Consider the following 26,435-nt stretch of genomic DNA (forward strand, 5'->3'; position numbering starts at 1 on the left):
TGCTAGCATTGTGCTTCAAGTGGTCATTGATTACAACACCGGTCATTTATCTTGTACAAACATAAAACACACGGTGAGTCTTTCGCATAGCCTGCTGCTCCGGCTCAAGCGAGGAGGATACTAAATACTTGCAGGATGCAGCGTGGGGATAAGCCAAACCCCATATCCAAACAAACACATACTAACCTCGCCGTCACTGGCTGTGTGTGTGTCTGTGTGTGAGCTTTAGTAGCGTGGCAGATGGCGGGAGTATTGACTGACAGGGCAAGAGGGCAACAGTGAATCACAGTGTTTCTCTCTCTCCTCTCTGTATGAGTAATATGGAATCAGCCATTTCATTGCAGCTGCACGCTGAATCATCCCTCACAAAGTCGGAAGTAACGTATACCGCCGCGTGCTCAGCGTGTTCATGTATCCAATGGGCAGGAAATTGAAGATACATCCGTGTCCTCATGAGTCTGATTCTGTTTTTTTCAGCGGTTCATTTTTCTTGTTGCCGTGAACAACCGGAGACAGTGTGATGATGAGATGTTTCCAGCACAGTTGGTTAGAAAATGACAAATGTTTAATCTGAAACACCATCAATAGTAGTAAATGTTAGGTTTTAGTGTCAGTTCCTCAAAGTCACAGAGCGAAGGCTTCTTTCTCAAGTTGCCGTTTTATATCGATGTCCACTGGTAGAAGCTGAGATAGACCTGAATGTAACGCAGACATGACATGTGTTGTACTTTGTCTCGGCTTAAAAGGCGTTCTTAGATATGTAAGAAATCTGTTAACCAAGATAAAGTACATAAAGGTGATGAAGTCCTTGAAGATCAGTTACATTAGTTTCTTTTCTTTTTTTTTTAATAAAAAAATCTGGGCATTCAATAAAAAAATATATATTTTTCATTTTTAACCAGGACTTTCCATTTATGTTTCAAAATATGTTTGATTTTAAAAATCTATGTTATAAAATCAATACTTTTTTTAAGAACTTTGACTGGCACATAACCAGCTGCTAATTTGTCTTCTTTTCTGTTAGTAGAAGCATTTTCTGAGCTTCACAAAACAGCCTTCTTCACTACAAATTACCATCAAAATTAATTTCCCTTTTGGGGATAATAAAGTTAATCAATCAATCCATCCTCTCGGGGCAGAAAACACCTGGATAAGTGACATAAAATCAGAGTGAAATCAATCTGTTCCTGTGATAAAACAAAGTGACTTTCAGTGAAAGTTTGTAAAAATATGAAAACAAGCCTTACATACATTATTTAACACTCAGGAGTAGATTTTTCCTTTAAATCGTTCTCCACTCAAATATCTGTTTTTCTCCTTGCTCCTATAGTTGGATGTTTGAGCTTCACTGTGCAGAGTTTTGACAGTTGAAGGCTGTTTTCACATTTATCTCCTGGAAGTGGAAAGTTTCTCTGAGCTCATTAAAAATCCAATTTTCAGGGGCGAACCTATGAGCAAAGATTTGTGACATCACAAATAGTTTGGAAGCCAATCCTGGTTTTGAAGCCTCCAGGACACAAACTGAAAACTGACTTCTGAAATTTTCAATAAGGAAGAAGGAACAAATGTAATTTTAAGGATTTCAACAAGATAATTGAACTTTTTTTTGTGGGAAAAACCATATCAGACACAAATTATTATTCAAAGCAGAGTATTTTATATACATCTTAAAACATGTCTGGAGGGGATCTTTAAATCTTCTTATCAATCAAGCTGGAAAACCCCCCAATTAAATGTCAGCTAGAGTCAAATAACTCACCAGACAGACTGAAACGGCTGGTTGCTGGAGGTAGTTTCACCCCCAGACTATCATTAACTTGCTATAGCAGCGTTAAGTTCTTGAAGTCTAATAGACAGTTCAGACAAACGTCAATTTGCTTCAGTGCTTTTTCACCGACATAAGAGATTGTGCACATTGCCAAAGCAGGGAAAACTGGTGCTGTAGAGCAATATTTCTCTTTATTCAATAATAAAATATATTTCTGTGAATGTGTGACAGCAGATGACTGTATTCTAAATGTTTTTGTCACATTTTGAGGGTGTTTTTAAGTATGTTTGCGTCTCCTCACCGTCAGAGCGACCTCCCTCAGGAGCGGAAGCCCCGAGCGGTACGTCCGGCCGGCCGCCTGTGCACCGAGCTCCACCGCCACCTCACCACCGCCCAGGATACAGAGGACGCCGCGGCCCCCGACACGGAGGAGGACGAAGAGGAAGAAGAGGACGAGGACAGTGAGTCGGAGGAGGACGAGGAGGAAGAAGGCGAGGAAGAGGAGGAGGAGGAGTCTTCCAGCAGCGAGGTGGAGGGAGCGGCCGTCGTGGCCGCTGAGCCGGCTAAGCCTCAGTTCAGCTCAGAGAAAGAACTGCACTCGGTGGTGGAGCTGATCAAGTACATGCATACCTACTGCCTGCCCACGCGCAAGCAGCAGGGCTGGGAGCGCAAAGACCGCGACCTCTCCAGGCCGCGGGCTCGACCCGAGGCCTCCCGCCCGGCCGCCACAAACTCTCACAGCAGAGTCGTCTTGGTGGCCGCTCCCGGGACCAGTGGGGGTTTGGCTGGGACAGGCAACGGCGCCCCCAGGAGGCTCCCTTTTGCTAGGCGGAGGGAGATGAAGGCCAACTCCCTTCTCCGTGAGCTCCTGCAGCAGAGCAGCTCTTTCGATGTGAGCAAGCCTTACAGACTGCACAGCCCGCCCTACTCCCACTCCCACAGCCCCAACAGAGGAGGAATATCTGTTCCCTCTGCCTCGGCTAAATCAGCCCCAGCCCACTCCCCCAGCTCCTCCACCCCTAAACCTGAGCTTCGTAAAGACTCTTCCTCCCCCGAGAGGAGAAACTACTCCTCCGAGGCGCCTCAAAGCCCCGAGGAGATCGCAGAGGACAGCGGCTCCTTCTCAGTTCGGCGCTCCCGGCGCCTGGCTTCCTTCCCAAGCCGATTCGCCAAGAGGCTCAGGCCTGGACGGGCGAGGGAAGGCGAGGGGAAGGACAAGGAGGAGAGGGAAGAGGGACGAGCGGGGGTCAAACTCTTGCCGACCCAGGCCGGAGGGGGAACCACGACGGAGAAGCAGCCAGAGCAGCTGACGTCGGGCGACTGCAGCGCCGGTACGACGGAGCCGACCAAACCCTGCTGCCACAGCGGTGAGACCGAGGCTACTGTTCACACTTTTATATTCAATATTGTATAGCTGCTTGTAACATATCTTATTCGGATGACTCAAACTGTAATCCATCTTATATAAAATGACAGAGAGTAACAACAAAACTCCCAAAATATGAGTTTAGCCCATTTTTTGGCTGCTGTAGCACTGAAATGATGACAAATGTGACAAGTGAATGATGGAGGATTTACTTAATGTCCTCTGAGAGTTAAGTGTCATAATACAAGTCAAATGTACTGTAGGTCTCATGTCTCAGCATCCAATTTAAAACATAATCCATGTAACTCCAAATTTGAGCACTGATCACACTGATTATTGAGATCTGAGTCACATATGAGATGGGAAAAATATCAGAGTTGAGACATTCAGTTGCATTTTGAACGTAGCCCAAAGATACAAACAGCCAAACGATATCGTTTTAAGAAGAATCAGACACATTTTCTTGGCATGTATGTAATTTAATGCATGTGCATGACTGGCTTTTTTATTTCTGATTGCAGAAAAGCGAGCCTGCCTCTGTCTGCCTCTGAATCCCAAGTCCACAGGGTGAGCATCTCTATATAAAGTACCTGCTGTATTTCATCATACAGTAGTAAAAAGTACTCAATTTTTCATGCAGCATCTAGCCTGCGGTAGAGGAGTACTTACTGCTGAGAAATGTGGAAGCGTTCTTTTGTGAATGTCTTTTTTTTTTTTTTTTTTTTTTTCCTGGCACTCATTCAGCTGTTTGGGTTGTTCACGATGTAGAAAACCAGCCGCCTTACAAGCTAAAGAGAGACCGATGATGTACTTTTACCAAACAATTCCTCTCAGAAACAGAGACGAAATGCATCAATAGTTCACTAAACTTACAGTTAAGAGCAGAACTTCTTCAGCATGTGGTGCAATTAACTTTGCAAATATAATCAAATCATCATAAACATACTTATTAAAAGCATCTTATTGATTACTATTAATAAAATGTTTTTCTGTGAACAAATATTAGCTATAGCTAAACCACCATTCTCCAGAAATCACACTGTTCTTTCTGTTTCGCATTAAAATATGCAGCTGCAGGGCTGACAGGTGAACAGTAGATGCCTCATTGGAAATCCTGCAACAGCAAACGTGCCTTTATTATAATGAAAAGTTATACTTGGGCCTTCATTTAAAATTCATAGAGCTGAATATTTGTACTTCACAACCAATACCAGGCAATAGGTGCGAATGTTAAACACCTTCTGCTTATTATTGACTTGTTTCAAGTAACACAATTCAGTAAAAAAGTTTTGTTTTTTAGGAAAGTTAACTTTTCATGTTTCGACTGTACTACTACTACTTTTAACACAAGTATTTTTAGGGCCATTAATCTACTTTTAACTTCTCTACATTTGCCATTTCTACCTTTGTTACAAGTAGTCTTTTATCTATTATGCACTTTCCTACACTAAATGAAATTATCAGCTAATTATCATCTAAGCTGTGTGCTCACGGTTATGCAGGAGAGATTTAACAGGTCTCCCTCGCGGTACAAAGAGACACATGCTTGTGCCAGATATTAATGAGCTGGGCGAATGCAAGAATTGAAAAAAATCAGGCAAAAACCTTTTTTAATAAAAGATTCAGTTCTATTAATGTAACTCCAGTAACTGCACACTGTGCCACTGGTGGCCATGTTGGAAAGCAGTTGCATTTCACAAGCCGGCAGAAATATTTTCACTTTCCATTAACGGCGTATTAAAAGCGTATCTAGTCTAAGCAGAATAAATGTAGCTACACATGTATGAACATCTGAGTCAGACGATCAGCAGATTGATTCTGATTTATTAACAGAATCCTCTCGTTGCACAGGGCATGACTTCCTCTTGATGTCTTTTCTCTAATTCTCATTGGTTGGTATTTGTTTTATAGTGAGTGTAGCCTGATGCTGAATTCATTAAATATAATAGTGAAACTGATCTCGGCTTTCACTCTGGCTACCAGTTGTCATTTATTCAGGGAACAATCATTGAGTGAGTGGATAAAACAGTCCTGTTGCAAAGGTCTCCCTCTATATATACTGTTACCCTACTTCATTCAACAATGGGCTGCTCCCATGTTATTGCCACAATAATTCTTTAGGTTGTAAAGATTATGTTCATAGATGCTTTAGGAATAAGCATGTTGTATTGGGTGCCTGACCTATTGGAGAAACCAAATCATAAGCAGCACCCTTCATATCAAAGACAGCGATTTGATTGGCTACATGTCCATATGAAGATAACAACAGATACAGGCAATATAGTGGTCTTATCAATACCTACATGTAGATTAGGAAAAAAAAGTAAAATAATTGTATTAAACAGGAATAGCTAAATTAGACATAATCAATATGTAAAGCAAAGTGCATTCCCTAGAAATAAACATGTTGCACAGCGGCGGATGTAACACTTATTATTCCAAAAAGAGACTTGAGACTTGACTTGCATAAAATTACTTATGAAGATCTTTGGCCTATACACACTTAACAATACTAAAACACAAAGTAACTTGTAGTTTATTGACCAAGTACTTTTATACTCTTACTTGAATAGGTTTGTCAAACGGTAATTTTACTTTTACTTGAGCGATTTATGGGAGTAATTGTACTTTTACTTGAGTAAAGATGTTCAGTACTCCACCCAACACTGTATACATTTAGTGCTATGTTAAGAACTCCATTTAAACCCAGAAAATCTCAATAACAAGAGAAACAACTGCAGAATTTAGCAAAAAAGTCGGCGACGTTGTGACCTAGTTATGTTGTGATGTAGGTTCTGACGACCAGAGCCAAAGAGAATAACTTATAATATAAGCATATAACCCTACACATCCTTGAGATTACTTTGTTGTTTCTTTTTCCTTTTTTGGGGGGGTGCAGTTACTTTATCATCCCAGTATTTGTATGAACTTTTCACACATAACAGCAGAACATAGCGGGACTGTTTTTCCAGGTTGAGTTTCCACACTTAAGAGCCTCGACGTTAAGTTCAAAACGGAGTCAGCGTGAGTTATTATTCCACATTGCCGAGGAAATGCATTAAACATCATAAGAATAGTTTATTTATGAGTACTGAACGAGAGACGGATCCCATTAAGGAGCAGAGGATCGTTCCCGGCTATACTAATCTATAACGCCTGTAAACATGCAAATTAACGAGTTAATCACCTTTTGCTGTAATACTGAAAATTCGGCGCTAATTGATTTGATCCTATTTAGGTATTTGTGTTTCATTGTCTCGGTTATATAATCCCAACACTTCAAAATCTAGCAGTAGTCTATAATTCATAGATTAAGTAATAAGTGTTTGGCTGAGGAATTTGTCGTTGGCGGGGTGCTTATTTATATATTTATATTCAGCTTACTAGAAGCACATCTGGATCAGACCTGATTTTGAAACTTTGAACCTAAAAAGTTGTAAGTGAGTCAGAATATGGGCAAAATGATTAAAAAAAATGACTTAATATTCCAAAAAGAGAGCTTGGATGGATTTTTAATGCATATCTGTAAGCATGCTTTGCAGTCGTGTCATGAATAATCTCATAAGACTGTATTCTAGTCCGAACTCGCAATAAGATAAACTAGATCCAAATTCAGAGATTTTTTTTTATTCCAAGGTACTTAATGAATCAGGACCCCTGGCTGGCTTACTCAGATTTTAATCTGTGCCAGACAGAGTGCCCTCGCTGCTCTTACTTTTCCAAATTAACCTCCCCACCCATCCAGCCTCCGAACGCTGGAACTTCTCCAGCTCCGACCAGTCACACAAAGCTGAATGCTTTTCCTGTACAAACCTCTGGCATCCGTCCATCTTTCAAATGAATCTGTCTTCTGAAGTGCTCACCAAAAAAAAAAACTGTTGTTTTTTTTTTTTTTTTTAAATTTTATTCCCCCCCCCCCGTTCTCTGCGGAGGGTAAGTAATATCCCGCCTGAAGCCAATCCACTCGGCACTGCTCCTGCCTTTCATGGCAACCGGAGAAACAGAAACAGACAGCCAGAAATAGAAAGCAGAAGAAGAATAGGGGAGAGGACAGCCGAGTACATATGGTTGTTGTGATAAGAAACGAGGAGAGCCGAGAAATGCCAGTAGCGTTTACAGGGTAGAAACATAATTCAAATTCAGCAGACATCAGCTGAAACTGTGCAGTTTGTTTTTTTTTTTTACTGAGAGCCTTTTTAAGGCCGTTATTAGATTCCTGTTGACGTGAATGTTTGAAACCTGCAACAGATTCCAACATGACGCAGCAATCTTTAATTTCTCTCTCTCTCTCTCTCTTTCTTTTCTTTTTTCATGTCTGTTTGTTTCTCTCTTTCCACCAAAAAGAGAGTCCCAGTACAGCACCAAGCCTTTTGAGCAGACGCTCAGTGTGGACCTGTGTGGAACGGCAGGTAAACACTTCGTCATGTCTACTCGTTTGTTTGTTTGGATCTAAGCTGATGTCAGCTGGTTGCAGCTCTAAAGCTACAGTCATAAGGGGATTGTGGGACCAAATCTTATTCTATTTGGGATTAGAAGTAAGAGGTAGTAGTGTTTTTAATATAAGATACTGAAAACGCCTTTACAGCTCAGTGGAGGACTCTAACAATGAAAACTACTACATAGAGAGTTAATTACAGAATATAAATGCATTGAGTGGCTATTGCAGACCATAACTAGTATAAAAACGGAGGGTTCAAACTTTTAAAGTTCATATAACAGACTGTTTTCCACTTATCTAGCTGTGCAGAGAGCTTTAGTTTTATTCGCTAAGGTTTTGAAATATCTGTGTATGAGGTTTCTCTGGTGCCACCTCAGGGATAATAACATTTTGTTAGCGGTGCTCAAAGCATTGCAGAACAACTTTCCAGAAATAACGCCGTGGTTATTTTTGAAAGAATGAACAACTCTTATTAAAGCTTCTCTTTCCCACAGAAATAGTTCTGATGAGCTGTTGAAAGTTCTGTGGATTAAATAAAAAAAAACGTCAGTGTTTTGAGCAGCACAACACACAATTTTACTTATTGTTGTTTTTTTTTTGAGTTGGCAGCAGGAGTTTTGAAAGTAGGTTTGTCAAAACCTTGATGCAAAAACAATAAGAATATCTGCATGACCAGGCAGTGAAATAAAATGTTTTTGTTTTGTAATCTGTGACGTCTTTAAGGAGGAAAGTTTCCTTTTACCGGTCTGGATAGTCAACATGTTGTTCTGTCTTTATATGCAAACAGCTATATATTCAAAGGTCTCTTCAGGCTACTTCTGTCTCATACTGTAGGTTGTTATATTTGCTAGAATGAAGTGATATCGCGGTTCGATCATCAATTCAAATTAAGCAATTATGGTTTCCAAACATAAGGAATTGATACGGTGTGGAAATTATAAGTGGGAGACTGATCTCCTGGAGCTGCTGACTCATGGCTGACAGTAGTTCAACCTCAATTATATTATCCTTAAAGGGAAATTTGCCTTCGTAGATAGGGGGGGAACATAGAATGCAAAACAGATGAAGATACATAACACAGCAGAATGAGATCAGTTTAAGGAGTTGAAGTGATAATTCAAAGCAGTTTGGGAGTTTGTATCCTGATCATTTGCGTATCTCTCCTTCCCCTCCTTAGGTCTCACCCCTCCCACCACCCCGCCTCACAAACCCGTGGAGGATGAGCTCTTCAAGCCAGCAGAGGGAGGAAAGGGCGGTGGCGGTGGCGGAGGAGGAGGAGCGGGCGGTGGCGACGGTGGGGGCAGCGGCGAGTCTGTCCACGCAGCTTCGAACGCCAACGTCGTCACCACCAAGGGCTCCTCTTGGCTGAGCCGCACCCACCACCAGCGGAAGCTTCCGGAGCAGACGGAGCTGTACGCCCAGCTGCGGCGTATGGGCCAAGCCGGCGACAGCGACACTCACCGCAACTTCGGCGACCACGACTACTGCGTGCTGAGCCTCGGGGAGAGCCGCAAGCGCAGCGCCGCTATGCTCGGCGCCATGTTGCAGGCGCAGGGAGGGAGCGACGGCGTTAGCAGCCCGGCGCCGCCCAAAGCGGCCGATGATCAGGTATCGGCGGACGAACACGGCAAGGAGAACGGGGAAAGGCTGGTGTTGTCGGAGGTCGCGGAACCGCAGCAGCAGACGGCGACAATTGTGATCTCATCGTTGCCGCCGTCCAACTGCCAGTTGGTAGCTGCCACGCCGCCGGCCTCGGAGGAAGAGGCGGAGCGCTCGTCGGCGTCTCGCTCACCCTCACCCATCCTCCACCTGTGTCCCGACTCCCCTTCCAGCAAGACAGACTCTAGGTGAGACAGAGAGACAATGGGTGTTAGAAGCAGGAGGAAGAGGTGTGAAGATGTGGGTCAAGGAGATTCGATTAACAGTGCAATGCAGAGAAGGAAGTATTTAAGGGCGTTTTAGACATGTATACACTCTATACAGGCATCTCTTTAGGACTCTTTAGTGGAGGTTTCTCAGCATATTGTGCTACATACTACATACAGTGTCTCTGACAGAACTTATATCGCCCAACCCTAGTTACAAGGTGCCAAAATAACAGACATATCAGGTCTTTTATGTTACATTGCAGTGACACAGCTAACTAACTGTGTTATTGTTTTCTAAAGAATTCAAGTGAAGTTCAGATTTTTCTTTTTTCCCTATGTAACTCTGGACTGTCTTACATAGAATAAGGTCAGTAGTCATATTACTCCGGTCCATGAAAGATGATGACAGAGAGGAGAAGAAAAAAAAAAAGAGGACGACGAACAGAGCGAAGCAATACTGCAGTCGGAGGGAGAAAGTCTCTCCTTTTTTTTTTTTGCCGCAGTTTACCTGTTTCCTCATGTCTGACATTTCAGTTTCACCTTGTGTCCATCCTTATCTCACTTACCATCCCCTCTCTCTCTCTCTCTCTCTCTCTCCTTTTCTTCCTCGTCCTCCTTTAGTGAGAACTCGGAGATCTGTCCTGACGACAAGCAGAGGAACAAAGCCAAGTCTGACGAGGTACAGAGAACATTCATGCTCTACCGTCTCTGTCATACTGCACTACTGTCGAATTAAAGAAACTTTTTTTTCTGTCCTAAAATCAAAAAAAGAAAAAACTTCCCTGAGCTCACCCGTGGCCTTGGCATTAAAAACACACCTAGAGCAAATAGATTAAGCCCCAAAACATCCAAGGATGTTTTTTGATACACAGTTTTGGATATGTAAACACACATAACTCACACTGATAAGGTATAATACATTTTCGGATGCATATTGCAGCAAGATCAGAGTAACAGACTGCAAGTAAATGAACACTGGGGCATCTGAAGTGTTGCGCCTCAGGATGCCACCCTACACTCAGCCTCCCTGCTTCAGTTCCCACGTCAGTCTGTATTCTGTATTGTCCTTTGTCCTGACTGTTGCCATGGTTTCCCTGTTGCCAGGACAACTGCCAGGTGTTTTACATCCACAACCTGCCAAGCAGCGTGACCCAGAACATGCTGAGGAAACGCTTCCAGGTTTTCGGCAAAGCAGAGGACTGCAAAGTCATCATCTGCAACGAGTAAGTGTCCTGATCTGGATTAGTGTGAAGAGAGGACATATTGGAACTTTTTTTCTTTTTTTTTAAGGGTGCAACCAACTTTGTCTTTGAGATGAGTTGCAGTGTGTGTGTGTGTGTGTGTGTGGGGGGAAGTTGTACAGACAGTTTAAAGTGCAGACTGTATAATCAGATGGAAGTATCGCAGTCAGATAATGTTGCAGTGTCATTAGATTATACAAGATTGAGACATTAGTGCCTGAAATGAGTTACTCAGATTGGTAAATGAAATGTAAATAGCGAGTCATCAGACATGCCTGTCCTAATTCCCCCAGAGTAATCTGTCAACCTGTGGCAAACAGTGTTGAAATGGAACAAACACAACAAAAGATGATGAGAACATAACGGTATTTGTTGGAGTATTTTAGGGAACAGCGTTTTTTAACTCCACTGTATCTCTAAATATCTTTACTTAAAAAAACCTACTTTACTTACTTTGCTTTAAAACTATCATGGAAGTTGACTGTTTTCAATTCTTCGTCTTTAAAGTTTGAATACTTGAACTTCATTTGGAAACATAACCAGTGACACCTAACTTCTGTTTGGAGTTACCATCCTCCTGGTTCCTCCAGGTGCTCTAGTCTCCATACATCACTATTGCCCTTGACCAAGGTACTGGCCTCATGACTGGAGTTGGCCCTGGGCTTTGCACTGTTACTGGCCACTGCTTGTAAATAGTGAGTACGGGCAAGTTACAAAAGGACAAATTTGCTTTTTCATGAGGGCTAATTTAATAAGGGTGTCCTCTTTTTGTAGCAAACGAACCCAAACATTTAGAGTGTGAGGTGGATTTTGATGTTTTATTGGTTTGCATTTGTCCTGTTTGTCACTTATTTTTGATATGTGTTCTCATAAATACACATCAGACATCAGTCCAGGTACAGATCAAAGAACTGTTTTTGGCTTCATTTCTTGGTTTTCAATTTGCGCATCCACATGGGATGCATATAAACGGTTTAGCATCCTCCGTCTCTACAGTACTTACATCACTGTGTACCTTTTTTCATCTCCTCAAAAGCAAAGTGTCATTAAACTAATGCATGTGTCTGTGTCTGTACCTGTCTGGTTGTAGGGAGCGTTGTGGGGTGATAAAGATTCGCCAGGCGGGGGTTCAAAGACACTGGAGAGAACGGGAGACCGTTTTCCAGAATGGACCTGCGGGCCTGAGGAGGCTGACGAGGAAACGCTACATAGACCTTGGTAATGAACACACACATTGACACAAGGTTAAAGGTGTCTCAAATAGTAAACCGAATGTAACAGGTAACTCTGGCAGCCCCTAGTGGCAGCAAAAAGATAACTTTTTTATGTCAATTTGCTTTTAGCCTGTTTTTGCAACATCTGTGCCAAATACGTAGAGCAGGAAGCTTGATCCATAGTGACTGCTAGTGTGTTGGGTAGTGCCTGCCACTGGTAGTAGCTAGTTTTGTTTGTGACTGAAAAGAGATTTGTCAAATGGTTTGGAATTCACCATAGCTGAACTCGACACTGTGGTGTGCGAAAGTGCCACAGGAGTTTACTTCACTTCTTCACTGGACTGAAGCAAAGTTTATCTGAGGTTTTTTTTTTTAAGTTTCCATGAGAAAGTTTGAGAAATGTTCCTCTCAAAGATTTGATTTGGACTGACACAACTATTTTCCTTTTTCCTCTTTTAGACGAGGCAGGTCCGGGTCCTGTCAAGAGCAAGTATGATGCACTGGACTTTGACACTCTGCTGAAGGAGGCCCAGAAGTCCCTGCACCGCTGACAGCACAGCACCTCTGACTGGCCAGCCTTAGTAAACTGCAGCAACACCCCTCCAACAACACTGCTCTACCCTCAGACAGGCCTCTCAGTACCTTCATGCAAGGCAACCTCGCAAGATGTTTACATTTTTACCATTGGAATAAAGTAACGATAAGGACCTTGTTTTTTAAGTTTCTTTCACCGGAGGATACTGCTTAAAAACGAGGAAGCCACTGGGAGTCCGGAGGAGTTAAGAGACAATGGAGGAAATAGGACTTAACAGCAATGGTACAACAACTACAAATGATAGTGATACAGTTCTCTGCTGAACAACAATAACAACAAAGCTGCTTCTTCCTGTCTGTGTTGGTGACATCACCGCCCCGCCTTGGAAGAGCGGGCGTGAGAGACGTCTGTAGCAAATCCTTGCTATCCTTGCGTTGCGTTGGTCCTCGTGGTGTGTTTCTCTGCGTGTGCGTGTTCTTTGTTCTGTTTGTTTTGTAAAAAAAAAAAAGAAAGAAAAGAACTTCCCTCTTTCCGGTCACGGTCGGTGAACCTGCAAGCTGTGTTCACCATGAAGTTGTGCGGTTGTATAACCAGAAAAAAGGAGAAAAAAAAACAAAAAAACAAAAACCCTGCTTTGTTTTAGCGAAAAATTGTGGATGTTATAAATTTTAAAATCTATTGTGTGTGTGTTATGGACAAAGAATATAACGAAAAACATTTAACGTTAATCATTTGATGACTGATAAAGTTTACAAATCTAAAATGAAGAAGAAAAAAAATCATTTTTTTCTTTTTTGTAATTGTAGTGCTTCCTTGATTTGATCTATGCACTGTAAGGAGGTAAATGTCTCCGCTGTCCTCCACTTTCCCCCCTCTCTAATCTATAACTCTGCCATGCTGACGATTTTGGCTTCTGCTACTGGCTGCTGCAGGCTATGTTTGGTAGGCGTGTTATACATAAAGACCCCGACTCGGATCTGGGAAAAACATCACCTCAAAATTGTTTGTAACCCATTCGAGCTGAAAGCAGTTATTGGAAAAGCACTTATCTGAACTTATTATTTATTTGCATAGTCAAACTTTCTATTAATTGACAGTGATGGGTCTCAAAGAAGTTTCAAGTGAATTGAATAAATTTACTGCCTGGGCTAAAGCAAATCTTAGGGTTTGGGCTAATGTTACCAATAAGGGTTGGGTGAAAACAGGAGTTTGGTTACTAAGAAATGGGATTAAATTAGGGTTGGAGTAACATCAATGGAGAGCTACCAGAAGTAACGCTTGAAGACGTTCTTCGGTGCTCACATTGGTTCAGTCTGTCCATTATGTCTGAAATAAGACAAATTTCTTCATGGTTACACCAAAACTTACTAACTGGAACGACAAAAAAAGTTTGCACTTCATGGGTCAATTCCAGGCAGATCTTTTTTCCACATCTAGTGGGGTCTTGATGTATCTCTGATAGGGTCCCACTGAACATGTGTCCCATAAAGGCTGCAGCCTAATGACACCCCTCGAATGCCACACCCAATGCAATAGTTACTGTTTACATTTGGACTGCAGCAAGCAGGACTGAAATGGGGAAAAAAAGATGGTGGCCATTGGCGCTTTTACACCATACTTGGTTCATTAATGAACTCACACATCGACAGTTTGTCAAGACTATCCCAGTCCGATCTTCTTTCACATAACAGTCATAACGTAGCAAAGAACCCGGAAATATATCACAAGTATTTGATTCATCCAGAAATCAGTTTTTTCTTGGCATTGTTGCTTGATGTTGGGTTTCAAAAAGGACAATAAGATCAATCTGCTCCTCGTAATCCACTCATGCAACATTGCCATAGCTAGAAGTAGGCAAATCTGTTGGTTCAAATGGAATGTATTCAAGAATCTGAATGTAATAATAACGTTTTCCCCATTTCTGCTTGCCCAAAGATTGTGGAGCTTTTTGGTGCTTTAAAAAAAGGTAGACTTGCTTAGTCATCCGACTGACCGCGCGCGGCCGATTCTGGCGTGAAGCGCAGTCCGGTTAGCGCCTGTTTTACATTCCTGATGCAGCCAGTAGCACGCAGCCGTGAAAAGGGAGAGAGCCTCCAAGCCTGCCAATCCTGTGGCACCAAATTGCCACCTACAACACAGCCAGGGAACGAGCAAGGGATGGGCTTGAAAGAAAAATAAGAGCAAATCGGGCCGAGAATCAAATTTCTCGTCCGGGAGGTACTGTATCAGCTGAGCATCTCTACCTCACATCTATCATCTCTGCTCTCCTTGTCTTTTTATTTCCTCTTTCTACTGGATGCTCCCCCCCCCCCCCCCTCCTCTTTTATAAGTCTCGCACTCTTTGTCTTGTTTTTTTGTCCAGCCCATCCTCACAAGAGAAACGACAGTATAGTGCTAAAATTCACGCCGGCAAAGAACGACCTATACATAACATTTATGCCATCTAGTGGCCGCAGTAATTATGACGCGGTTTGGATGACGTTTAGATGCTTTTGCCTTATTAGGAGGAGGCGGATGGTGGATGGCTAGATAGTTGGATGGCAAAAAGTGGACTTGGCTGTTCGCTTCCTGTTTCCAACCACGAGTCGGGACATTTTCTTAAAAAAAAAAAACAGTAACGTTGTGGTGGTTACTGCTGCCATGACAACAAAGATAGTAGTAACTTTAACCAATACATGTTTCAAGTGATCATTTTAACCCAAACCATGATCTTTCCCTAACCCTAACCAAGTGGTTTTTGTGCCTAACCCTAACCGGACCTTAACCACAGTGTTGACACACCCTAAACGATTAATTTTCAAGGATGATTTGTAACGTACAGCCGCTAAATGCCATAAATGTAACTATAGATCAGTTTTTACTGGGTGAATTTTAGACCTATGCTGTCGTTTAATTATGAGAATGTGCTGTTTTTGTCAGAAATGGTCTGTGTGAGAGTTTCCCCAGCTGATGGTTGGTTATGAGTACTTGGGGGGGGTTTGTGTTTGGGTTTTTTTTTATACAATGACTCCTACCACAAAACCCCTTGCGAGGGGAATAATCCCTCTTCTCTCTCTTTCCTTCGCTTGCCTCATAACGGTTTCAGCGTGTCCGTTTCTTGGAGTCTCGACAGTGTGTCCTTGTGTATCTGCGTGTTTCGTCTTTGTCTCGTGTTTGAGTCGGACACTGCTTACGCTTTGCGTGTCGGTGAGGATGGGTCGGGAGAGGTTGAACATTGACTTGGTGGTTGGTTAGTCCTTGAATGTGCTGAGAGGGGAATATTTCCAATCTTCTCCCCCCTTGCCCTAGTTTTCTCTTATTCAGGGGCGCACCATACCTCCTGATTTCACTGCTTCACCTTTCCTCGCCCGGGAATTTCAATAAAACGCAGCCCGACTAGCTCTATCTTTAACTATCGCTTTCTGTCTCTCTTTGGGTTCAAGGCCTTGTTTCCAGGTCGTCCCAAAAACCCCCGGTAAACTCCCCCTCTTTTTAACAGATAATCCCTCTTTCCCCAAACCTCTTTCTTGTCCTTTCCTCTATCTAATCAACTCCTCGGTAACACACACAAAAAATTGAATGTTTACATCACTCGATTCTCCTTTGACTTTATTAGGAACGCACACTAAGTACAAAGGCGCCTTATTCAGTGTTTAAAAAGAAAAAAAAAAACAGGAAGTGGCCCGGAAGGACGAATGTTCTCCGGGTTTACTGATGTCCAAAACTAACAAAAACAATTTAGTGCTATACATACTGATTGAGAAACAAGGTGTCAATGTTCAAAAAAAAAAAAGGAAAAAAAAAAAAATTGAAATTGTAACAAAACTAATCGCAAACAACTGAATGAGTATTTTGTGCTTAGTATGTATACTACTAAAAAGTGAGAGAATGTGCTGGTTTACATATTAAAAAAAAGAAAATATAATATATGAATATATAATGTGTACATAGCACTATGCCTCGTTGTAAACATAAAATGTATTGTGTGTTTTTTTTTTGTTTGTTTTTTTTTTAAAAAGGTGGCGGGTCACAGTCGATTGCTAATCAGACAGGAGACGGTCAGGTCGGTTTTGTTTCCAATGAGTTAATGTTTGTTCAGTACAGGGAGGAAATGAAGGGAAAAATGACATTGAAATGACTTCACACAAAGTCCAACACTGTTGTAAAAGACAGAGAGATATCCCTTTAGACTATCACACTAGAAGGTTCTATTACTTTGCTGTTTATGAAATGATTAAATATTTTTTGATGACTTCTTTTTTTTTTTTTTCTGTTTTCTTAAAAAGCAATTTGAGATGCAATACATAATCTTTAAGACAGCCTTTTCCGAAAAACTGAGGTAATAATATACAGTGTATATGGTTGGTTGTTGAACCAGAACACGGGCAATCTTTGAGCTGCAGATTCAATAGGCTACTGTACTGTATGTAGACTGCTGTTAAACACAAAAAAAAAAAAATCATAAAAACAAACTACAGGAAGAATGTGGTCAGTTGTGTCGTAAACACATAACATGTATACAAAATGCATTGTACTAATATACTCTTGCACAAGTAACGTCCCAAGTAGTGAAATACCTTCACAATATTTTCCTCTCATTGAAAGGAAGCTGTTGTAACTATGTTATTACCACATTTTGATGGTGCACAGGTTTGGTAAAAATCTGAGTCGCATTGGACACTTACTTGTATTACAGTAACCGCTAATAACTATACATGTATGACTCTGGTAAAGGAATGTGGGAGGGAGGAAAAGAGGAAAAAAAAAAGAAAGTTGTCACTGGTTTGACCCCGTTAAATATTTTCAGACTAGTTGATACACATGCAGACGCTGTAGAAATCCCAGTTTCTGCTGCTGCACCTTTACATCACCATCAGAACAGAAATCATCTGGGGAGAGACATCGGTTTTGTGTTTGCAAGATTTCGCGGCGCTAAAGCAGGATGGATGCAAAGTAAAGCATGAAAGTGGCCTGACGCGACAAAAAAAAAAAAAAAATTGTATGTATGTGAAAAGTATGCTGTCCTAGAATGCAAAGTATGTGCTGCATGTACAATAAGCAGAAGATGCACGTTTCTCCACCACCTGAAGGAGACGTGAAGTAGTTTTTACACTGAAATAATGTGAGTGAAACTACAAAACTGAAGCCAGGCGTGAGCGGTGGGAGAAATTTTGCCTTCAAACACATGGAAAGTTTTCACATTCTGGTTGTTTTTTCTTACTGATGACCAAAATGTTTTAGTTTAGGCGAAGCTATTTCTTGTACCGGCTTGACTCTTTGAATCCTTGTCACGGTGGAGAAACACCAGTTAAGTTAATTTATACATACTGTATATAATCTGAAATTCTGACGCTTATTTGAGGAAATCTTATGAGACGTCATGCAGCATGTGGTAGGATTTCTACAGCGCCTGCAGCTGTGCCTACGAGGGTGCCTCGATTGTTCTAGAGGTGAATGACATCAAAACAACCCCATTTTTCATCATGGCAAGCCTTAAAAATCAATCGGGGGGGACAACGAAGCTACCAATAGCTTTTACTATTACAGTTTCAACTCCTTTCCAATCCAATGTGGTTTATTATTAAATAATTACTGACGTAATTAAAACTTTTTTCAATAGCCATATTATAAAAAAAGTATATACATATATATGAATATATATTTGTGTGTTTGTGTAGATATCTAGATGATTATATACTTTCTTATAGAAAACTTTGATGTTGACCATTTTCTTCAGTGTTTTGAGAACACGTTGACACATTTCAACATTAATAATACTGCTGTCCGCTTGGTCTAGGTCCTAGGTCGAAGGACAACGAATCCAAATAAATAATAAAAAAAAAAGTTCAAAAAAAAAAAAAAACCTTCCAAAGGGAAATTACCCTGGCCTGAATGCAATACCTTTCTTTCCACTCTTCATTTCAGAAAAATGGAAAATGGCAAGAAAAACCAATAAAACTTGATAGGCAAGTTGACCAAAAAAGAAAACATCAACAATAAAGATCGTGGCTCGTTAAAAAATGTGACGTTTTTGACAGCTACATCAGATTCAGTTTTATAGATGTCATGTTTCAGATGCCATGGCCCACTTCTTTGTTTTTATGTCACTTACTATTTCTTGAGTTAAGAAAACAATGTATCTGTCAGCTAGTTACACCATCAAATTAGCCCCTACCAGGACAGGAGTGCTTGCAATACCGGCCTGATTTCGGGCCTCAGATTCCTCACCTCTGTGTTTGGTCTGTAAATGATTGTCCACGGTAAACAACTCTGAACAATTTGTGTCACATTTCAATATTTGTACAATACACAGAAAACTAATGGGTATAACTATCAAGCTTGATGGCAACAGTGATGTCAAATAGGCACTTAGTAGGGACTGCAAACTGTCAAAATCTGATAAATGTGAGTGTTTTTTGGTGGAAGAAAATATTTTGACATAAAGGGCATACATTGTTTTTGTTGTTTTTCATTACTTATTGATTTATTGTATTGTCTATTTACATCTAATGACTATCAAATTCACATGATTTTTTTTTTCTTTTTTTTAATGTAGATTTTCGTAAAAACAAAAAAAAAGGTAAATACTGCTAGTGAGATTTTATATTTTTACATATGTTGGTTTTATTTTGCGTTTCTTTTTTTATTTATGCGCCACTTAGTTTGGATGTCTTTAAATGGTGTTTTTTTTGTTTTTTGTTTTTTTTTTTCTTCTCTGTTTTGTGTGATTTCATATGTCTTGAGAATGTGGAGACAAAAGGCATTTCAGTATTTTTGAATTGTTAAAATCTAGTTTCATAGAAGCGGAAGTATCTGATGTTATAAATTATATTTTAATTCATGTAAATAGTTTAAAACAGAAGACTATGGCTTCCTTTTAAACTGAATACATTTCTCTTCAGAGATTGTTTACATTATGAAACTGTAGAGATGTTCTCCTCATATACTGTATAAAGTACATTATATTCATTGATTTGCCTCCAAAAAAATAAAATCCTAATGAACAGCATTCTTTGAGTGCATGTGGTGATTTCTGAACAAAAACAAAAACAAATGTACTTTTTTTAAAAATTGCTCTTCGGTTGTTTTTAAGGTTGTAACATCTGATTTTTTATATTATTCTAACTGAACTTATTTATGACTTTACAATCACATTTCTGTGCAATTTGGGTTCATTTTTTGTTTTATCTGTTTCATGTACTGTGTTTTTTAGTTTGTAACTCACAGGTGCTGCTGTCTGTCTCTGACTGAGATTCAATCTCAGTGAGACTTTCCTGATTAAATAAAGGTTCAATTACTAAAACCAAATACATTTTATAGATTCTTAAAGTCCCCCCTCCTCTCAAAAATCAGTTTTTTTCTAGTGTTACTTCACTCGGATGTTCGAGCTTCACTGTGCAGAATGATGTATGTGCCAAGTTTATCTGTTGAAGAAGGAAAGTTTCTCACTGAACATCTCAGTTTAAGACGGGAACCTACGAGCAAGACTTGGAGCCAATCATGGTCCAGTACGCAACTGTGTGAGCCTCCAGTGCACATACACTGGACTGAGAATAGACTTTACAGTGAAGTAGGAGACATCTCGTGTCCAGCAGTTTAACTTTTGAAACAGAAAATATTTGTATATTTGTAGATTGTTTGTTTTTTTTTTGAGGAAGAAGGAGAAGATGTAATTATAAGAAGTTTTAATTAGTTAACTGATTTATTTTGTTGGAAAACCAGATCAGATATACATTATTATTCCAAGCAGTATTTTTTGAGCTCATAACTGATGTTTGTAAATTCAACTATTCAGTTTTGTCCTTTTGTTATTTTAACTTTTGAAGCACTTACCGATTAATATTTTTTCCAGGTTGAATGATGGGTCCAATACATTTAGTCTGATCAGTTTAAGTGACTGTTTGAGATTAGTTTGTGTTTTATAAGAATCATCCAGTCCAAAAAAACATTTTCAAAATTTCACAGTTTTGGTACTGCAAACAGAAAGCAAGACATTTATCTACAAGACATTTACTGATCACAATGAAACCTTCCAAGTGGGTTTGACACCTCCTCTGTGTACTTGCACCCTGCAGGATCAACTTTTGCTTTGGCCTCAGAAGATGTTACTTAAAGCTTTATGTTTATATTTTTCTTTATTTTCTTTCTCCATTATGATATTACGATGAAGACACACCACCAAGGGAAACAGTTTTGATGCTGTCGTGAATTTGACGTAGCTTTTATAACTTTTCTGTTCCTTCAGGTACATCGCACTAATCACTCATGTCTACTTCTGTCTTTAAATACTCATGGATGGTGAGTTATTGCAGGCCAAAACTTCACAGATATAGCTTCACAATTACCATAATTACCATATTGGCATATCAAAGAGCTACTATTGAGGTGACATGACAGTCTACATGTCCTTGGTTTATTTTGTCCACCCCTCATTTTGCTTACTCATCTGCAATAGTGCAGTAAATATGCACAATACCTGCATTTAGTTCTGTGATTTGTACAGGGTTACAGTGTGTAAAATTTTATTTACTGTGTTTTACTAATACTTGCCGCTACAACAAATCATCTTTCAGTAGGGATCAGTAACAAACAGACATGAGTTTCTCAGGACACTTACATGACTAGCATGCTTACATTGCATGCTTAGACTGCATGTATTGTATGACTGCAGCAGCTCCACAAAGTGGCATGCTCAGTTAATTAATATTAATAAAATGTCTTTTCAGCCCAAGCCCTTTAACTCATAGCATTGGTTCCACTTCACACAGTAAATTCTCCAAAGGGTCTGGGCTATGTTCTACAAGCCTCACTCCCCCCTACACATGCCAATATACCAGTACAAATAACTACTAGAAATACTATCATGTTATATTCCCACCAGTACAGCCACACTACTACTTCCAACACATGTAATCTGATCCGTATTTCATTCAATCACAGGGAAACCATTCTGCACGCTCCCTAGGCGGCGACTACTGCAAAAATGGCGCTTTTAAATGTCAGATTACTTTCCAACAAGTCTTTAATTTTAAAGGATTTTGTTTTAACCCATAAATTAGATTTGTTATTTCTCACTGAAACCTGGCAAAGACCTGAGTTGTATCCTACATAATACAAATTTCTTAACTCAATGTGGCTTACTGGCCGTGGTGGGGGCCTGGCTATGGTTTTTAATCACAACCCAGTTAGTCATGGGTCCTACTCACATACATGGTCATACTCCTGATCTTATTTTAACTTTTGGCATTCTGGTCCCCACTGTCCAGATAAATGATGTCAGTTTATCTGATCATTGGCCCATTATGTTTTCCACCTCACTCACCTCCCAGACTCCTAAACCCAGTCTGCCAGGAAACTATTCCAGGTCTATTACCCCTCTCACTGCCTTCTCCTCTGCTCCCATTAAAGCTACCCTCGTTGGTCTGGGCACAGATGAACTGGTCACAGTATACAACTGCACTTACGCCAGTATTCTCGACTCAGTTGCCCCTTTCAAAGTTAGAAAAGCAAAAATCAAAGCTCTGCCCTGGTTTAACTTCATAACTTGTGTGGTTAAGCAAGACTGCAGGACAGCAGAGCATAAATGGAAAAAAGATAAACTTCAAAAGTCTTACCAGCATCTGAGATACTGTCTGGCTAAATACCAACAATGTGTCAAATCAGAGAGAACCAAACATTTGATATATATATTCTGATACAATAAATACACTACTCAACCCTGCAGTCACATGAAGCAACACCAGATACCTGTGAATATTTCCCAAGATTCTTTATTAGCAAAAATTGACACTATACAATCCCAGATCTCACCAAATGCCTACGAAACCCTAACCCTAACCCCAACCCCAACCCCCTAACCCTAACCCCAACCCCCTAACCCTAACCGTACGCCTATGATCTGTCAGAGTTAAGCTCATGTTCCTCAGTTCTCATCAATTTTGAACCGATTTTTCTCTCCTCTTTGACACATATCTCTCTTATGAACCCTAGTATTCCCTCAAGCCTACTAAAGGAAGTGCTGGATACTGTTGGGCCTAGTATTTTATCAATAATTAATAGCTCTCTGGTCAATGGCTATGTCCCTGCTTGCTTTAAACATGCCATCATACACCCTCTGATCAAAAAACCTAACTTAGATCTGTCTGTTCCTAATAATTAACGACCAATCTCAAAGCTCTCATTTTTATCCAAAATTCTTGAAAAAAGTAGCTTTTTCTTAACTCCATAGTACAGAGTCCACTCTCCTGAGGGTGGCAAATGATTAGTTTTTGTCTTTAGATTAAGAAAATTACACTATTTTAATTCTTTTAGATCTCTTGGCTGTCTTTGACACAGTCAATCACTCCATCCTCTTGGACCGCCTTGAGCATGTTGTTGGCGTTCAGGGACAGGCCCCTCAGTGGTTTGTCTCCTACCTCCAAGACCAATCAGCCTCTGTTAGAATTGATAATTCTCCCCCTGCACCCGTCTCCTGTGGAGTATCACAAGGCTCCATTTTTAGGCCCTATATTTGCTTCCTTTGGGGTCTATTTTCAGAAAATATAATGTCTCCTACCATTGTTATGCCAACAACACCCAGTTGTCTCTTCTGCAGAAACCTTGTGATCCATGCAGTGTTAACTCCTTTGTAAATTGCATTGAGGATGTAAAATTCCTGGATGGCAAAAAGTTTCCTTCATTTAAACCATAATAAAACTGAGGTCCTAATCTTCAACTAAAATCTGATAAACAAATCAACTCAGTTGTCATTACTGGCTTCTTCCATCTTAGATCCACTTGCTTAGTTAAAATCATTCCTGTCCGTTAAAGATTTGGAGACTATAATTCATGCTTTTATTTCCTCTTGCCTCTACTACTGCAATTCTCTCTGTGTAGGAATCAGTCAGTCAGCACTATCTCACCTGCAGCTGGCTCGAAATGCAGCAGCGAGACTCCTCACCGGTACCAAGAATAGAGACCATATCTCCCCTGTACTGGCATCTCTTCACTGGTTACCAGTGAAGTACAGAATTGATTGTAAGATTCTTTTATTTGCCTTTAAAGCACTGCATGGACTGACACCAAGTTACATCTCTGAACTGCTCATCCCTTATACCACCTCCAGACCCCTCAGATCTGCTGACCAATCACTGCTCTTCATTCCACACAGCCAGTTAAAAACCAAAGCACCAGAGCATTTTCAGTTGTTGGCCCTAAACTGTAGAATAGTTTGTCACAAATAATTAGATCTTCCCCCCTCCACTGATATCTTTAAACCCCGTCTAAAGACCAATCTCTTCTCTTAAGCCTCCTAATTGTCATCTTGAAGACAGGTCTGACTACACTCTGTATTTTATTTGTTGTTTGTGCAATGCTGTTTGTGTTGTGATTTATCAAGATATTCTATGCTTTTATTAATGTACTTATATCCTCATTTAGGTGTTTCTGGAGACTTACCCTAACCATAAACATAACCACTGCTTGCCTTAACCTAACCCTAACCTTAACCACTGACCCACAAATCAGCATTTTTCCAATTGAGGACACAGCTTTGTTCCCAATTGCACAAGCCATCCGCTGTCAACTGATCTTACGTCTTGTGTGTGTCCCTGAAAGTGACTTAAGTCATACACACACACACACACACACACACACACACACACACACACACACACACACACACACACGCAGATAGACACTCCCTCTTTCCAGTCCTGTCCTGGTTAAACAGCACGCTATTAACAGGCCGCTGGCAATTTTCCGCCTGGCTTGATTGTGATTCACATGTCACTGACTGCACTGATGATGTCCGTGCATGGGACATCGCCATACCAGCGCGGCAGGACTGATGGTTTCTGGTCTCTTGTCACTCTGACAACAGTGAAAACACACAGGAACATTTATGTCTCACAAAGCCCAAAGGCTATGAGGAAAGAGGAAAATCTAAAATGTGCCAAGACAAAATATCAAACAAACTCACTCTGGTATGGAACCAAAAGGCCCCTGAGAGGGCAGAAGGGAACAATTAAAAATAAAAATAAGAGTGAACATAATTTCATGGATGATAAAATACTGTGTGGAGGGTTGACACAGAGATGTCTGACATTACAGCAAGAAACTGAAGCCACGATTGTTGGATGATACAAGACAGAGTGAACTCGTCCTCTGAGACCAATACAAGACAGCCTTCTTTTGACAGTACTTTTGTCAAATTGGATTGGTTTCCCTGTGATTGGATGAAATACGGATCAGATTACGTGCATGGGAAGTAGTAGTGTGGCTGTACTGGTGGAAATATAACCTAGTAGTTATTTATACTGGTATATCGGCATGTGTACGGGGGAGTGGGGCTTATAGAACATAGCCCAGACCCTTTGGAGAATTTGTGTATGAAGTGGAACCAATGCTATGAGTTAAAGGGGCTTGGGCTACACAGACATCATTTTATTCATATTAATTAACTGAGCATGCCGATTTGTGGAGCTGCTGCAGTCATACAATACACGCAGTCTAAGCATGAAATGTAAGCATGCTAGTCGTGTAAGTGTCCTGAGAAACGTCTGTTTGTTACTGATCCCTACTGAAAGATGATTTGTTGTAGCAGCAAGTATTAGTAAAATGCAGTAAATAAAATCCTACACACTGTAACCCTGTATAAATCACAGAGATAAATGCAGCAAATTCTGTATCTGGGATGAAGTTGCTTTTAAACCTCTCAGGGAACTTAGCTTGATTTATTGATTGTTGTTTTGGATACAACTGATCTGGTCTCTGCAAAGCATTTTAGAGTTCCATGCAATGCCCCCTTAGAAATATTTAATCTAGCCATGATTTGACGCTGAGAAAGCCCCTCTTTGCTTAGAATAACAATTTGACTTCTGACACTTGCACTTAGTTCTGATGCCACGTTTCCCACTATCACAATAGTACTTAGTAAGCTATGATCCGCTGGAAACTTGAGGCACAGCCATATCTATAACAGATGAACGCTGGCTGCAAGTTGAGATAATTGAACTCCACCTGAGTGTCATCTGAATGCATGCTTCAATGGAAGAGATACAACTCAAGGAAATCTGAGCTTTTGTACAAAGGAGTAAAATTGGTCAGTGTGACAAATGTGCTTAAATTTTGATTGCCGACTTTGAAATAGTGCAGAATCTTAAATATTTCTTCATTTTACATGTCATAACTTCTTGTGTTTTTAGATGTTTCTGAATCCTCAAACTTTCTGACAACTTCCAGGTTCACGTGAAACTATTAGATATAGATGTATACAGATTTTCAATGTGCCCTCAGACTTTTGGACCTCATTGTATATTTGTGTATCATCAGCATAACTATGGAAATCCATGTTGTGATCTCTGATATCACCTAATGGGAGCATATACAGTATAAGGAAAAAAAGCGGGGGACCCAGGCAACTGTCTTGTGCAACACCATAGCACACGTCATATTTCTCTGAAATATGTTCTCCGAGACTAATGTGGAATTTTCTACTAATAATGTAGGAGTGAAACTAGTCAAGGACCTCACCCAGAGAGACCAACCCAGTTTTCAAGACAATGTAGAAGAATATTATGATCAATTCTGTCAAATGCTGCACTCAAATCTAAAAGAACTAGAAGTGACACCATGTTTTATCGATGCCAATAAATCACTCACTATTTTGGTAAGAGCAGTTTCTGTGCTGTGGTTGGCTCGGAAGCCAGATTGAAATTTTTCCAGGACATTATTAATATTGATAAAGTCAGTAACTTGATTATAAACTACTTTTTTCAAGAATTTTGCTGATGAATGGTGGACTGGGTATGGGTCTGTTAGTTATTCAGGACTCCAAGGTCAAGGTTTGACCTCTTCAATAGTGTCTTAGGACTCGTTTAAAAAACACTGTAGGGATAGTGTCAAGTTTGCAAGTGGAGCATTTACTACCAGTTACAATCACAGGGGTAAAGTGACCCACTACACTCCAGATATTACATATTTCTCTTCAAAACATAGGATAAGAAAGATCTGTGCTCCTCACCAAGTCGCTCCCATCATCCAACAC

General features: G+C 40.5%; 1 protein-coding gene across 3 annotated transcripts in view; it reads left to right on the plus strand.

The window, feature by feature from the left end:
* Positions 1–19,418, plus strand: part of ppargc1b (peroxisome proliferator-activated receptor gamma, coactivator 1 beta) — a 108,463-nt gene extending 89,045 nt beyond the window's left edge. For all 3 annotated transcript variants that reach the window (XM_044362795.1, XM_044362794.1, XM_044362796.1), the window contains 8 exons: positions 2,076–3,135; positions 3,656–3,701; positions 7,479–7,543; positions 8,750–9,419; positions 10,062–10,119; positions 10,545–10,663; positions 11,772–11,899; positions 12,355–19,418. In XM_044362795.1, the coding sequence (XP_044218730.1) occupies positions 2,076–3,135; positions 3,656–3,701; positions 7,479–7,543; positions 8,750–9,419; positions 10,062–10,119; positions 10,545–10,663; positions 11,772–11,899; positions 12,355–12,446 (2,238 nt within the window). In that variant the 3' untranslated portion in view covers positions 12,447–19,418. The remainder of the gene's footprint in view (positions 1–2,075; positions 3,136–3,655; positions 3,702–7,478; positions 7,544–8,749; positions 9,420–10,061; positions 10,120–10,544; positions 10,664–11,771; positions 11,900–12,354) is intronic.
* Positions 19,419–26,435: the final 7,017 nt, after the last annotated feature.

Source organism: Thunnus albacares, chromosome 10 (genome assembly GCF_914725855.1).
Source record: "Thunnus albacares chromosome 10, fThuAlb1.1, whole genome shotgun sequence".
Taxonomy (NCBI): Eukaryota; Metazoa; Chordata; class Actinopteri; order Scombriformes; family Scombridae; genus Thunnus; species Thunnus albacares.